General features: G+C 44.0%; 1 protein-coding gene across 2 annotated transcripts in view; it reads right to left on the reverse strand.

Moving 5' to 3' along the window:
* The window catches only part of Mark1 (microtubule affinity regulating kinase 1), a 100,978-nt gene that overhangs the window by 46,540 nt on the left and 37,362 nt on the right, over positions 1 to 17,076 (reverse strand). For both annotated transcript variants that reach the window (XM_021178001.1, XM_021178077.1), the window contains exons 2-3: positions 1,795 to 1,998; positions 212 to 265 (exon numbers count right to left, since the gene is read on the reverse strand). In XM_021178001.1, coding sequence (XP_021033660.1) covers positions 212 to 265; positions 1,795 to 1,998 — 258 coding nt within the window. The remainder of the gene's footprint in view (positions 1 to 211; positions 266 to 1,794; positions 1,999 to 17,076) is intronic.

A 17,076-nucleotide genomic window follows, 5' to 3' on the forward strand; every position in this document is an offset into this window, starting at 1 on the left:
TCAAGTGTTTTGAGTACATGAGGCTCAAGCTGCATTAAACACATTTCAAACAACTCTATGATGTCACAACCATTGTATCTTAGAGCCTGTCTTTTCTTCAAGTACTGATAAACTATAGTGTTTATCTAACCAAAAATTTCATGTTTGACTTCATAGACAATTATATATTAATTAACAAACTCTCACATCACTTATTAAATTAATTAAATACCTTCTGTAGACTGGTAGGGTTTAGCTGAGTCTTGTCTATTATTTTCACAGCGACCTGAAAGAGAGAATCATTAAACTACACTTGAGATCTGTAATTCAATGCATAAAACCCTGCAAAGAAAACAGTTTTGTTTCACTCTTAGCCATGCGCAACTTACTTCGACATCATCTCACACAACCAGAAGGTATGTTCTCCATAGCCTAGAACCTCAGCACACAATTTATCTATTGGCTTGTCATCAACCTCCTGATTCCTCATCAACGGAATTACACCTTTGCTAGTTCCTCCATGTTTCTTCTTTTAAAATTGTAAAAATCATGCTACCTTAATCTTTTTTTCTCAAAACCTTGATAGGCAACATTATAGGGGTGAGCGGCTCTTTCTTTTTCTTTCTTTTCTGAGACAGGGTTCCTCTGTGTAACCCTGGCTGTCCTGGAACTCACTCTGTAGACCAGGCTGGCCTCAAACTCAGAAATCCACCTGCCTCTGCCTCCTGAGTACTAGGATTAAAGTAGTCGCCTCCATCACCCAATGGGAGAATAGGTTTTAAACTTGTATTTTTAGCAAATAAAGCTATTGTACAGGCAGAGGAACTGGATATACAGACTTTAATAGAAACCTAACAAAAGGGATCTGAAAAAAATCTTGGAAGGCTCTGCCTAGTGTAGCCTATGTCTGAACAGCTCCTAGGGGTGAATGGACAAGAAAGATACTCAACAGGGTTCATAATATCATGATATGTGCAGCAAGTGAAAGCTCACTAACACTCTGTGGCTGAGACTTACAAAAAAACAGTCAGTAATCCAATCCTAATACAAGACTTTGGATAGTTCCCGAACTAATCTTTTAACCCTGCTATACACACTATAGATTTACAGTGCAAATACATGCAAATATATACATTTTATTATATAAAAATATTTCAAATACATGAGATTAGTGGGATGTGCTTGTGCAAGCCAATAATCTCAGCACTTAGAAAGTAGAAGCACAAAGATCCAGATTTCAAGGTCAGCCTCAGCTGGGTAGCAAGATCAAAGCCAGTCTGGGCTGCAAAAGACCCTGTCTCAACACTTCTCACCAACTAACCAACCAACTAAACAACGAATCAACCAACCAACCAAAAACAAATGGTACTTTAGATATTTTCTTGTCACCTGAAAAAAATTATCTATATAGTAGTAATATTAACTTGTTATAGCCAAACAGATAAAAGTTGGTGGGTGATTTTCTACATATTCACACCTACCTTAGCCTAAGTGGTAATTCATAAAAACTTATCCCAGCCTCGTTCCAAAGACAGAATGGCAACAAAACAGTAGCCAGGAATATTCACACGGTAGACAGTTGAAGACAGCTGGTCTGAGTCTCTGAGGGATGCTAGAAGGTGGGGCCAGTCTTTCCTTACTGCTAAGGTTCATTAGTTCTGCCCCAAAACAGACCTATCTGCAAATGCCCTATGTGCACACACATCCCAGTGTGCACCAGATCGCAGGTGCCATTCATCCCCAATATCAACCATGAGAAAGCAAGACTTGGGAGCAAGGTCCCGGCAAACATCAAGAGGTGTTATGAAAACTTACCTCTCTACCTGTTAGAACATGTCTTGCCAATTTCACTTTGGCAAAATTTCCTTTCCCTATTGTTTTCTGTAAGCGGTAATTTCCGATGTGAGGCTGTTCATCTGTCGCTGACGTAATGGAGTTTCTACACCGGGGAATGTTCTGTCTGCTACTTGACTTGGTAGGCGGGATATGTGTTTCAGTATATCCATCCACAGACGTATGCTAGGAGAGAGCACAAGAGCTCACAGTCACTTAGACAATTAGAATAGGATAATTAAAAGACCATAAATAGTTGGGTGATGGTGGAGCATGCCTTTTTAATCACAGCACTAGGGAGGTAGGGGCAGGTGGATCTCTCTCTGTGAATTCAAGGCCAGCCTGGTCTACAGAGCAAGTTCTAAGACAGCCGGGGCTACACAAAGCGAAACCCTGTCTCAAAAACAAACAAACAAACAAACAGACTATAACTGATGTTCATTAATACTTTATCTTTAATGAAAGTCCATCATACTACACAATTTTAAAATGTGAACACTCTATCATTTTTTCCTGACCAGTGGGTACAAAAAATTTTTACTCCACATCTTTAAGTCTGTATCTTGACTTTCAAAATTGTTAGATCCATTGCTGGGTACCACTGTACTAGCCATTGTTCCTGTAAAGGCTGTTACCATTTTAAGTTGAGTGATACTATCCATGCCTACTTCATTAGAAGGGAAGTATCTCTACCAGGACAAACATCCTCACAAATATGGCTGTTACTCTAATCCACAGCTTCTTAATCTTTCCTACTTGTTGACCTTTATTAATTTATTTATTTAGAGACAGAGTCTTACGTATCCTTATGTATGTATGTATGTATGTATGTATGTATGTATGTATGTATTTAGAGACAGAGTCTTATGTATCCTGGGCTTCCCTACATAGTTTGTAGGGCAAATTAACTTTAACTTCTGTTCCTCCTGCCTGCAGCTCCTAAACGTTAAGACCACAGGCATGTCTCACCACATATGGTTTATACAGTGCTTGCAATCAGTTTGACAGGGTCTAGGAGACGATTCTCTTAGCATATCTTTGAGGAATTGCCTAAATGAGATTAGTAGAGGTGAGAAAAATCCACCTTAACTATGGCTATGACCCCCGATGAGCTGAGGTCCCAGACTGAATAAAGCGGAGGAAGTGAGCTGCACACCAGCATCCGTCCTGACTCTGGATGCACCAGCATCCGTCCTGACTCTGGATGCACNAGCATCCGTCCTGACTCTGGATGCACCAGCATCCGTCCTGACTCTGGATGCACCAGCATCCGTCCTGACTCTGGATGCAGTTATGACTAGCTGCCTCATTCTCTTGCCAGCATTCCTTCCTTGCTGTGATTCCCTTCAACTGTGAGCCAAGATAAAATAAACCTTTCTCCTGTGCTGCTTCCTGTCAGGCATTTTGTCATAGCAAGGAGAAAAATAACTAATATGCACTCTAACCCATGGCATGCAAAAAATATACAAATGTACATACATGTTGAGAAATGATGGGAGAGACAGACAGACAGAGAGACAGACAGACACACACACACACAATTAATAAGTAAGAATAACTTCTTAAAAACCAAAACAAAATAAAAACCAACCACCGCGTCCTTGAGAACAGCTAGAAGGTGAAGCATTTTCAACATGGGTCAGTGCTGATATATCCCATGCTATAAAAATGCCTGTTGTGGAAACAAGAAGCCAGAATTCCATCCATGCAGGGAGTTCCTATCAGAAACTCCAGAATGACTTTCAGCAGGGTTTCCCCAGTCATCCCCAGGAGCCTGTAAGTGCCTGACTTGATGCTGCTGTGTTATCTATCTGCCACTGGCTATCTGTTCTGCTACTTGGGAGTCTCACCCTTACTAGAGGGAAACACTCTGCTCTGCCTGGGACTTTCAGGCAGGAACTCCAGCTAGCTGCCTCAGTGGGCCTTCCTTGGTCCTTTCTCTTGGAAGCTGGAAGTCCTAATCTGACCATGTCATGTCTGCTGCTTGTGCCTTGCTCTTTCCCTTTTCTGTTTTCTCAACTGGACTACTCCAGTCATTTTGCCAGATGTTGTAAGTGTCCACTTGATGTTTTGCTTTCTGCTGCTTGCTATTTGTTCTTTAGTTTTTGTAGATCGTTCTCTGGATAGAACATGCACATTCCAAAACCTCTTGCTGTTGTCTGCTCCACTGTAAGCCTAAGGCTCCTAAAGTCCTACAACTTTTAAAGCTAAGCACAAAAAGGCCCTTCATACACAGTAACTAAATAGAAGTCCAGGGTCCTCACTGTCTTGGCACCCACACACAACAGCTTCAGAAGAAGGAATGCCTGCTACTGTGTTTAAGAGCAGCATGAACTAAAATACTTGAGACAAACCCACATGCTGAGAGCAGTGGTAAATGGCCCAGCCCCACTGAGCTGCAATAGACATATGAGTTCCAAACTTGCACACAGTTTTGCCAGGTGACTGCCCAGTGCCCTTCCACTGAGGGTAGGACACAGTTCCCCATTTCTCTAGTTCTGGTTTGGAGTTAACAATACACAAACCTAAACAAGTTTTCAAAAAGCCTTACCATGTTTCAACCTGCTCTTTTAGAATCCTGCCATTACCCAGAGCTAGCTGAACTTGTCCAGTAAACCAGAGAACGTTGAGAGAATCATAGTTATAGAGTTAAGTCCAGATTAAACCAACTGACTCCCAGCTGGCCCTCTGACATTAGGAGACATAGGCTACTGGTTTAAGCTACTGAATACTGGAGTTTGAGTTTTTGCTACATAGCAATGTCAATGGATACATAAACTTGCCACTACTTCAATTAAAAAGTTAATTTTTGTATTACTGAGGAGTGAACCCAAGACCCTGACTCTAACAGACCACTCCTCTACTACTGAGCTAAGTCCTTGACCCTATCAGTATTTTTTTTAAAAAGAAGTAAATATAAGGGAAGCACGTCTGAACAATTCAAAGTCTTTTAAGACTTGTTCAAATGCTAGTAAAATTAAAAAAGAGAAAGGAATATTGGTGTTCAATCAATCCCTTAAGGAGACATCTTTGTTGGCATAAGCTGCGTAGGGGCAGAACTCTTGAATATTTGTCTCCAGTGATATGTGATGGACGGATGGATCAGCAGATACTGGAGAATACAGTACCTATGGGCCCAGACTGCAGTCTGACCATACATCATGGGAGGATCAGAACACCCTGGAGAAGACAGCACCCATGGGCACACAGACTCAGTCCAATCATATATGATGGATAGCTTTTTCTTTCAAAAGGACTAGTTCTCCAGGTGAGCCAGCCCTGCCCTTCCCCAGCTGTTGGGAGAGTGGGCCCTGTACCTTGCCTGGGCAGCACAGTAGAGCTGGCCCTGGTCGAGGGGGCACAGGTAAGCCAGCCCCAAGGATGAGAGCACAGGAAAGCTGGCCCCACCACTTGTCTACTGTAGGTAACATAGGTCAGGGTGATGCCCCCTTCCCTTGCCACCAGCAATAGCCAAGAGAGCTGGCCTTGGGGTCATGAGAGGAAGGGAGCTAGCCTTTCTTCTCATTGACTGTAGCACTTGAGAGAGCAGGCCCTGCACCTTGACTGGGCAGCACAGTGGATCTTGCTCTGGAGGTGGGTGTGGGTGAACAGACCCCAAGGGCATGAGAGCTGACTTGCCTTATGCTGATGGCAGCATTGAGTGCCCTAGTTAAAGCAGTGTTGGAGAGCTAGCCCTGGTAGTGCCTGGAGGAAGAACCGGTGGGGTAACTAGCTCAGCTACCATGCAGGTCCAGATCTAGACTCTGAATTGGCCCACCCCCAAATCTATATCATCTGCAAATGGTCTGGATGTGTAAAGGGGCCAGTCCTGCTTTCAGAAGCTTCAGGATCTCCATGACACAGGGCAACAACAGGATAACTTGGAGGAGTCTCCGTGAGGATCCAAAGCTGATAGTGTCACAGGAGCCAGAGCTCTTGAACCAGACCAATGACTCATTGCAGTGAGCATTCGCAAGTGAAGATGTGTGGACAGAGGGACACACTGTGGGACACACTGCGACACACTACAGCTCCCATGATGAGAGGCTGTCTCTGCTTTGTTTTTGTTGCTGCTGTTGTCTGTTTGTGTGCTGCAGGAGTGAAGGCCTGCCATGAGGTGATGGGCAGGTGCACAGGACAGGAGTGCATGATAGGAAACTCACAAGGAATCAATACAAAGTAAAAAGGGGGGGTAGCTCTTGTCAATCAATAAGTCTTCCAATTTGTACAAAACACATGCACAGGAGTCTTAAATAAGGAATCAAAATATATAGTTCTGACATGAGACATTCATCAAGAACAACTATTATAAAGATTCGTATTTTTTCTTAGGCTTGTCAGCATCACTCACGAGTACATCTTTCCTTAAGGGTCTCTGAAGAACTGTTTGTATAGTTTATCTTACTCCTTCCCGATCAATGCCTTAATTCTCAAGTAAGAATCCTGGCAAGAATGTGGATTTAATTCCTACTAAACAATGGCTTCAGTTTAAAATTCAATGTTATGGCTGTTAAATGCAAGATCTGATGGTAGTCTAATTACAGCATTTCTCTGGGTTTTAGTTCACACTTTTATCAGAACAAATTCTAATGCTATTCTTCTTTCTCAAGTTGTCCACTCGATCCAGAGAATCCCAACTTCTTTGATCTTTCTGCTGCAGCAGCAGTATGACCCTAAAGCTGCCCAAGTGTCCAGCAGACTCTAGAGGACCAGAGATGGAGATCTTAACAGTTTTCATACCTGAATCCCATGGGTCACCAGACTCCAACTACTAAGACAACAACTACTGTAGCACGAGTTACATTAAAGGTCTCCAACTCAGGAGCTGCTCATACTTGGACACAGGCAATGGTCTGTGACCTTAACCAGGTGGTGGAGATGGAAATGACGTCAGTGTTTACCTCAGAACGACCTCAGTCTGAGGAGTAGATAACAGCATGTGTGAAGGTGTAATGAGCACCCTGTGATAACGAATATGGCACAAAGGGAAGACAGACAAAGACAGTCCAGCCTGCAGCCCAGATAACCAACCCTGCTCCTGAGCATCTGGTACCTGCAACCACTTCTGTTACAACTTCTGTGCGAACCACATTTCTTTTCTGTGGGCAACAGAAACACTTTTGGCTAGCTAAAGTAGAAAAGGAATTTTAAAGTCTGTTGAGTAGTTGAAAAAATTCTTCAACAATGAAACTTGTTTCAGAGGAAAAAAAGAGAAGAATGGGCAAATGGGCAAAATAAAATAGTTATCTATAGTACTGAGAGGTGTCAATGAGATAAAGTGAAGTAAGTGGAGGCACATAGCACGCTGCCCTAGGATGGACAGGACAGACGGCCATCTGCACTCCACCTGAAGATGATGAAGAACAGGCATATGGTGGAAGAACACTAGGCAGTGAAATGAAAACAAGTCAGGTGTGCTTGGTGAGTTCATGGGAGGAAGGCACAGAGGCAAACACAGCTAAAAAGGGCATCTTTGTCCAAGGCCCACAACTTGAAAATCCAGTTGTCCAAATAAAAAACTGCAAGTTTCTCCTATCAGTATTCAAATGGTATGAATGCCTGTACAAGAGTCCACACAAAATCAGTTGAAAGGCAAGGAAGGCACAAGACTAACAAATAGGTAAAGAAGAAGCAAGTGGAGACGTGAGCAAGGCAATCAGCAAACAATAACGCTACTAAAGACAGGCCACAGATCTCTCCCATAATTATAATAAAACTCTACATTATGGCTCAAGGTGTTGTGAACGTTTAATGGGCACTGGTTCTTTGATTCTTTATAATAACTTCACTGAGAAGCACACCATGACCCACACTTCACAGAGGAGGAAGATGTGCTTTGGAGAAGCTGGGGCATGTCTGACTCTTCTGGGTTCATCCAAGTGTGTGCAAATGCAGTTCAGAGTCTAGAGAAATGGCTCTGCAGTTTGGAGCAACTGTTCTTGCAGGGAATCTGGGTTTGATTCCCAGCACCCACATGGCAGCTGATAACCATCCATACATAAGTCCAGTTCCAGGAGATCCAATGCTTTCTTCTGGCCCTCACAGGCACAATCATACATGAAGACAAAGCATGCATATGAAATAAATTAAACCTAAAATCTTTAAGGTGAGATTGGTCGATCACCTGTGAACATGAGAAAAGGAACCCGCAGTGGATGTTTCACTGGGCAGCAGATCTTCCATTGCTTCAACTATTTCTGACTGTATTGAAGTCAGAAGGTAGCCTTGTAAGTTCTGGACAACTAAGTGCAGTTTATAAATATCAGGGGAAAATCAGAAACCTTCAAAGTCAATTGAGAAGTACACTTTCACAATTGAGCTTGGTAAAGACATACCATATTTAAACATATATCAAAATTAGACCCCAGTTTCAACTGCTAAATTCAAATCCTCCCATAAGGGTTTGTCATGCTTGGTTTTTTGTTTTTGTTTGTTTTTTGTTTGTGTTGTTGTAGACCAGGAATACTCTCTTCTCCATGGCGTCTCACTTGACGAGCTCGGCTGTGGTTCATTTCACTACTCAAGTGTTGCAGAGCCCAATACTAAAGGAACAAACAGCCCATCTTCCCACACACACAGCCAGAGACAGCTGAGTGGGACACACACCTCCATCCGGCCCAGACCTGAGTTAATAGCAAGTCATTTCCCAACCGCTCCAGAGCTTCTGGCTTCAGCTTGTTTTCTGAACCCCACCCTGCTACCCCACTATTCAATGATCCGTTTACTCTGTGAGCAGAACTTTATTTAGACCTATTATATACACAGTACTGTTCTATAGGAGGGGATAACTAAACAGTCCTGCTTTCACAGAGGGAAACAGAAAGAGAAAGGGATGGTGAATATGTGAGGACAGAGCACCAACTAGCAGTCCCTGGTGTGAAGGACACTGGAACTGATTAAGTGCAAAGCAAGGGCTGCCATGGAAGGGCTGGTCTTTAAGAAGAGACCGGAGTGAAGTGAACAGCTAGAGTGAGAGAGGAGAGATATGGAGACTTAACTAGTAAAGAATCTCTTGATAAAACAAGCACTTCAGATCCTTCCTCTCTCCACACTGAAGTTGTGAAGAAAAAAATCCCCCTTCTCATGGCCTCTGCTCATCTGTCTTCATTCATGCCCAAACCTACAAGTTTGGCTCCTTTTCATGACGTGTCAGGTTGAAGGTGCTCAATGTCTAACCACGAAGGAAGACCAACCTCGTCTCAGAGGACAAAGGGCCTATTCCCTCTCCCAGGAGATTATGGCCTTCTCCTCTGTGAAATCCTGGCAGCAGCTGAGGACACGAGACTGCCGAGAGATACTCCAGTGAGAAAGAACACACCTCCACATTAGCCCAGAGTGAACAGAAGGCCCAGAGAGCACTCTCCACTCTGCTATAGCTGTGCCAGTTACTAACTCTCAGTCTAATATCAAATGAGGACGGTGGTGTCCTCTTACAGATACAACCCTTGCTTAGTGAGTGGAAATCCACACTTCCTGAGAAGGAGGACCACACAGTACCAGACTGCACGGCAGGGCTAATTCGTAGCTCTGCTCCAGACTCTGTAATGTGCTACTCTCTAAGCAAACTGCACCAGTAAAAATACATACAGGCCCTAGCTACTGAAAATTAATAACCACTTCCACCTTCCCAAGTCATGTGGTAAAAGAATCAAGAAATTATGCTTTCAATAACAGAGGATAGCTTGTATTAGAGAAGTCAGCCAGCAGATCGAAAATATAGTTTTCTAGACAAAACATTAAAGGCAACTCTTAGACAGCTTAGAAGAGATAATGCAGAATGCACGCAAAATAGGGAGAGACGGTGAGGAAGGAACGAATCTTCACTAAGCAAACCCCCTACACACACATACACACCCACACCCACACACCCCACCCAAAAGAAGGTCTCTCAGGACCAAGTGTGCAGTGCACACTTGTACTCCCAGCACTGGGGATACAGAGGTAGGGGGAAATCTCTGTGAGTTTGAGGCCAGTTTGATCTACACAGTGAGTTCCAGGACAGCCAGAGGTATGTAATATAAACAGAGCATCATGAAATAAATTAAACTGGGGAGGGGGAGGAGAGGAGGGTCTCTCTACACTTTACATAACTGAGGCTAGCCCTGACCTCACAACTGTCCTGACTCAGCTTCCTGAGTGGTGGGATTACAGGTGTGCCACCAGGCCAGGGGAAGTTCGTCAGCAACCCCACCTCTCCCTACCTCCACCCCCTCACACAGTCTCCATCTTAGAAACAAACTCTAGCCCGCTTAGTTCCAGACAGCTTACATTCAAGTGGGAAACAAACTCTGTCAGCTACAGGAATCTGTGGGTACAGCCGGTGCTATAGAAAATGGCTAGAAAGTCAGAGACAATCTTGAGAGAAATAAAGTCACAAAGGACTATGGAAGTTTTCTATCAACTACAAGAACTTCTTTCTAAGGATGACTGAGAGAATGGCCAAGAAGCAGATCAGAGGCCACAGGTAGAAGCCAAATGGAAATAGTGCAGATCTGGGCTGCCACAGACTGCTGAGAACTCACACTTGAAGAAAAAGTTTGAAGACACAAATGCACTCCAAAGGCTTTATCCAATGAAAGTGTTCTTTCCAGGCAAGAGGAGTAAGAGCAGAAGGATTCGTTAATGCGCATACAACACTGTGCGGTCTGTTAAGAGGTGATTACAGGGAGCGAGTGGACCATCCGGAGGAATGAGGAACTCCAGAACAGTGCATGGTGTGCTGATATGGGTAAGTCTATGTTTCCCGCCTCTCAATCTGATGTATGACCACTTACGGTAAAACATGGTCTGCATGCCGAACACACGTCGTGGCAGTAAGTATATGTGACAAAGCACGCAGAGGTTGGGGACTAACTGGTCTAGGGTCAGAGCCTGTGTAGGCCGCAATAAACCATGTATGCCGTCTCCACAGAAGTGCACCTGAAAACACCACACAGCAGTTAGGAGCCAAGAAAGAAAGTGAAGTGGGATACTAAGAAAAAGTTTTATTGTCTTAGAAGGAGACAAGACAGGAAGAATACAAATAAAAACACCCAAAATAATATGCCAAGCAAGCCAAAAGAACAGCATCTCAATTGCTAACCAAACTGACCATAAGTCATAATGAACATGAATGGATAATTCAAACCATACTATCAAGTGAATTTTTAATATAAAAACCTCGATGCTGTCTTCAAGAATGCACTTTCAGTATCATGACAGATGGGCTGAAGGTCGAATGATGGAAAAGTTAGGCAATACGATATATGAGCACAAGCTAGCTGGCCTCGCTACGAGCATATCAGACAAAACAGACTCCACAGTGTGACGCAACGGTAAGAGTTACTGAAGTCACCAGGAAGGTATAAAGATCCTACATACGCGTGTGGCTAAAAACTGACAGAGTGAAAGGTCAGCAAGAGCAAATCCTCAACAACCATGGCTGAAGACTCCATGAATCTCAGCAGCAGACGACACTGTGAGGAGACGCTGGGTATCAAGTACAGAGAGGAACGAAGGCCACAGCTAACCAGAACACGCTCCAGATCTGAAGCCAGGTCATGGGCCTTGCCCAGCAGACACCTTGCTCACTCCTCTCAGCACCTCACTTCAGCTTGTTCTCTTGCACACAGAGGTGCTCCACCCTGCTGGGAGCATGGCTGAGGTTCTTCTGTGATCCTGAGGTCAGAGAGCCACCACCTGCCCATCAGAAGCATTCCCTCACTTGGTGTACTCCCTTTGCTACACAGCGGGATGAGACAGTGTCCCACCATCCTGTTGTCGTGTCTCCAGTGGAAACAGCACAGTGGCCTGGGGGTTCTCTGGAAAGAGTAGCTTCGTGAACGTAAATGTATTTAAACCACTGGGAGAGAAGACTGTTCATTGAGAGTGGAAGACCTGTGACTCTCCTCTGTGCACCTACAGTCATCAGCACATCTTCCAAAGAGCACCTAAAACTTTCCAATGCAAGTGCCATCTATAAACAAGTCTTTAAGACTCTGAACACTGTGTCTCTACCTATCTGTCATTCAATATAGCAACTACATGGAATAGACCAACGAAGCATGTGAGTATTTAAGTATCCAGCCTAAGTCCGAATGCTAAGTAACCACTAATTATTTTATCTAGTTCTTTAAAGTAAGCAAAACTGAGCTAGGTGGGTAGCACAGTGGTCCAGCACTTGCCTAGCTTGAGTGAAGCTACCCCAAAACAACACAACTTGCAAAAAAGCTCTTCAGCCCAATTAACAAATAGAAAATGATTTTATTTTGTACTTCATAGTTTCAACGGTATTCACATACCCATTTCCAGAAGCACGAGAAATAAAAACTTAAGTTTCGCAATTTAAAAAGCTGGCTCTTAAACTGCCACTAAAGCCCTTTGATAGCACCAATACTAAACACTGCAGAATACAGGAACTACACGAGTAGTGACCTTCCTGTCCTCAAGGAAGGAAGACGTGCTCAGTTTCCCAAACCTTTCACGTTAGAGCTAGTCTTCCCCTGATTTATTCGAGAAACTAGAACTGGTTTGGTTTGGTTTGGTTTGGTTTTAGTTTTTAAAAAACCTAAACAGTATGTTGATTTTTAAAAAGTTGCTAATATGGTTTATTAACAGAGCCAATGAACCTAGAGAAAATCTTGGCCAATATTACTTACAGTATGTTAATGACTTGCCATTATAATCGGGGAAATGTTTTGGAGGTAGAGTTAACGCTGTATAAGAAATGCATTACAATTTATTACCTCTGTCTGAGAACAAGAAGCAGCAGTGAGTGACGACTAAGCATGTCCTATCCACTTCCCCACTCAGCACAGCAGGGCACTGAGGGTTTGCAGGACCTTTGCATAGGAAAGAATACTTTCCTATGTGTGAGGAAAATGATTTCTGTATCTAGTAGAACTATAAGACCAAAAAATAAAAGTAAATTAGTAAACTATTTTATGAATATACTACTCAGTTCAATAAAGTTTCAAGAGAGAGGAAACACCCCCAGTTACACTCTGAAGAGAAAAATGCCAATTAAGATACCTCATGTTCAGCTCGCACAAAACCCCTAGGAAGAGCCTGCCGTCGGCCCCAGCACCTGCCCTTCCTAAACCACACCAGGCTCAACGAACATTTCTGGTCCTCCTATTGCTATTTGTAACAAGGTACTTATTAAAAGTGTCTTTTATCAAGGCACCTACCCCAGACCTTAAACTCAACTACGTGGCAACTGTATACACACAGTCAAAACTGTAAATTAACTTTTACAGACTTAACAAACAGAATCAGTCCCCTTCAAATTTCAAGGCCAGACCTCAGAGAAACTTTTCTCTTCCATATTTCTAAACAAAATGCCTCCACGCCCTGCTACTCAGTCTTGTGCTTTCTTTCTCTGAACGCTCTACTGTGCCTGGAGACTTGGAGCAGCTGCAGCAGGTTCCCCATCTGAACAGCTGGCTTTGAGGAGGTAACGACAAGGTAGCCGGAGAAGAGAGGTACACAGGAGATGGAGGGGACCACTCCTTTTGCTTTTTATTTTATTTTATTATTTAAGAAGGGAGAGAATGGACTGCACTTAATGTCAATTAGAAGACAAAGTAGGGGGAAAGAGGTTGAAGAGAGCAGACGTGAGAAGGAAGGTGAGTTCCTAGGAAGGTGGAGGGCGAGAAGAACTAGAGCCTTAATGGGGAGATCGTCCGGCAGCTAGAAGAAAGACATCTCTTCTCCCATAACAAACAGGAAGGAAGAGAAGCCAGGTCTCGGGTACGCTGGACCTTGGTAACTGGAGGAATTCTGATCTGATGGGTTTTGGTTTCTCTAATAGAGGTTAAAGCATTTTCTAAGGGAAGATAAGGGCCAGAGAGGATTTCAGCGAGCAGAAAATTACTGAAATAACCTCTGAATATAGGAAAGACAAGCTCAGCAATGACAGCGAGGAAGGTGCTGGGTAGTGCTGACAGGCCAGCTGAGCCTGGAACCACAGATGCAGTGAGGCTGTGACAGGTCTGGGGGTGGAAACCTTCAGCAACCCTCAGATGTCCAGAGGCAGGTTACTAAGACAGCAGATATTGAACTTCACATGGAGTGTGTCAAACAGGTACCAACAAAATATCAAGGTAACGACTCTTGGAAATGGTGGATAATAAAGTCTACTGGTTAGGGGATAATCTGCCAACAAGACTGACAACCTGAGTTTGATCCCCAGGCCCCACATGGTAGAAAGAGAGAACCAAGTGCTAGAAGTTGTTCTCTGACCTCCACATGTGCAGCGTTATGGGAACACGCATGCACACGCACACAGGCAGATACAGAGATAAGGATAATATACTGCAGTATCTAGTCAGATCCAAGAATACCTTTAACAAGCCTAGCTGAGAAAGCAGCTAGAAGACTGAGTGACTGTGGCACAGGCCTTCAGTGAGTGGATTTGGTGACTCTTAACCACTGAGTCATCTCTCCAGCCCCAGTGACTTTTCCAAAAAACAAAACAAAGACAGAAATCCACCCCCAATTAACTGTGTCTCTGAATGACAGAACAGTGAGAGAAGCAACTTCCCGCGGTTTCCAGGGGAGAGAACTACAGGTTTCCAGGGGAGAGAACTACAGAAGTTTGAATAATTGAACACAAAGGAAAATTTAGGAAACCGAAATGTCAAATTTTGTACTTCATAGTAAAGGAAAAATAATAACTAGGAAAAAAAACCCTTAGATCTCTCAGTGTAGATTACAACTCCTTACCTCTAGATAAATCTTCAGTAGATTGGGGGGGAGGGGGAGGGGGAGGGGGAGAGAGAGAGGGACCATAGACATACTTGAGGAAGCAAGCAGAGAGCACACACTGGCTTTCCTGTTTGTGTGTGTGTGTTTCGCTTCAGGTTTGAAATGTCTAAGTGTGACAGAAAGCCGATGCCATGAAACTGAAGAAATGTAAGAGCACTAACTGTAAACACTGGATGGACAATGTCTTTGCCTGCTGAGACAATCTCGCTCTGCCCTAGGCCGGTGCAGCTCTGTGGCCCCTGCCATGTTGGGAATAAAGGCAGAATAGTCCCCAGCGCTGACTTAAGAAACAAAACAAAAACTCTCCCTATAGCAGAAGTACAAATTAATAAGCTGAGAAAAGCAATTGCGAGATACTGGGCAGATGGTTGATTTCCTAATACGAAAGCTTCATGGATTCTCCCAAAGCACTCAGTGACAAGAGGACGTACGCAGAGGACATCACAGAGAGCTTGAAAAGGAGCTACGCTTGACTTAGCTTCCTGAGGACAGCCAACCATGGCAGAGACAGCTACACACGGAAGCTGCAGAGAGTAACTACAGCTGCTAGATGAGTGAAGATTACATTTAGAGAATGTTAGCTGGTAAAAGTATACTACAGTTGGGGAGATAATCTTCAGATTATCAATTATTGTCTAGTTGTTTACACTACAGACACAATCACAGGGACACCTAAGGATGGACGCTGCAGAGGAACCTACTGCAGCACTGGCTGGGCAGAAGGTAGAAGCAGCAGGTCTGCCAACAGGAACTGCTGCTGTGTGGATGGCACGGCCTCTCTGTGTGCACATACATGAGCAAACATTAGTGCAAATGCCTCAGTAAGCTCAGGTCCCTCACACAGTTCCACAGAGACAAAAGATGAGTAATGACCTCTAGGGACAGAAGCTAGGAGTCATAGAAACACTGGAACTCACAAATACTTGATTTTTCTGTTGTACACTTCAAGTATATATGACGTTATTCTAACTGGATATATACTAATCAGTATAATTAACAGATGACAATGAACTGAGGTGAGGACGGACAGGAGGGATCAAGTCAGGGAGGGGCAGAGGGGAGCAAACTGAGAGAGTGACAGAGCTAGAATCAGTGAAGGGGCATCTCTGGGATAAGCTAGAAACATACCTCAAAGGAAACTCCCAGGATCTGAGGGTGACCCTAACTAAGACCCCCAGCAATGGGGCATATGGAATCTGAACCAGCTATCTCCTGTAACCAGAAAAGTCTTCTAATGGAGGGACTGGGATACCAACCCAGCCACAAAACCTGAGATCCACAATTTGTCCTGTTTACAAGATGTGCAGGGATAAAGATGGAGCAGAAATAGAACAGCCAACCAATGACTGGCCCAACTCAAGACCCATACCAAGAGAAAGAGGCCACCCAACATTTCTATTTATATTCTACTACACTTACACATCAGAGTCTAGCATAACTGTTGTCAGATAGGCTGCATCCAACAACTGATGAAAACAGATGCAGAGACCCACAACCAAACATTAGAAGGAGCTTGGGGAATCCTATGGAACAGCAGGAAGAAGAATTGAAGGATCCAGAGAGGTCAAGGACACCACAAGAAAACCTACAGAACAAACTACCCTGGCCCATAGAGTCTCACAGAGTGTGAGCTGCCAACCAGACCATACATGGGACTGACACATATGTAACAGATGTGCAGCTCAGTCTTCATGTGAGACTCTTAACAGAGGGAGCAAGAGCTGTCTTTGACTCTGTTGCCTGCCTCTGGATCCCTTTCCCCTAACTAGGCTGCCTTGCCTAACCACAATAGAAGATGTGCCTAATCCTACCACAAGTTGATATGCCAAGGTGGATTAATATCCATAGGAGTTCTCCCCTTTTCTGAGGAGAAAGGGAGGATGAGGATGGAGGATGGGGGGCTAGGAGGGAGGGACTGGAAGGAGAGGAGAGAGGGGAAGATGCAATTGGGATGTGAATTTTAAAAAATAATTTGGGAAAAAATGTATGTACGAGACACCCAAGTACCCTCCCTGGCCATACTGGCCCAGGGCTGCCAGAGAAAAGCCATCTAAGTACCTGCCCCAGCTTGCTGTGGGTACCACAGTGATGCGTGAATGTGCGATGGAGAAATGCGGATGTGTGATGTGAATGTGTGGGAAAGATGGAGCATTCGGCGGGGAGGTAGAAGAGACAGTGAAGCCAAAGGGCTCACACCAGGAGAAAGCTGGACTGGGGACTAGACAGCAGTGAAATTCACAAAGAATCAATAAAAAGGTTTAGAAAATATGTGTACGAGAATGGGGGTAGGAAAGAGAAGTCAAGAGGCAACAAGAGGCAACACAACAACACATTCTCGTTGCTTCTTTGAGACCCTCTAAGATTACTAAAGTCAGGGGCAATGAGCTACAGCATCAGAAAGGATGCAGCTATACCCTCCCCCCCCCAACACTCCAAGTTAATAAAGCAGAAAGGAAGAGTGCAGAGGCCTTTTACTGATACCCCGAGGATATCAGACCGATGCACAGACCAAACAGA

This window comes from Mus caroli, chromosome 1 (genome assembly GCF_900094665.2).
Source record: "Mus caroli chromosome 1, CAROLI_EIJ_v1.1, whole genome shotgun sequence".
Classification (NCBI taxonomy): Eukaryota; Metazoa; Chordata; class Mammalia; order Rodentia; family Muridae; genus Mus; species Mus caroli.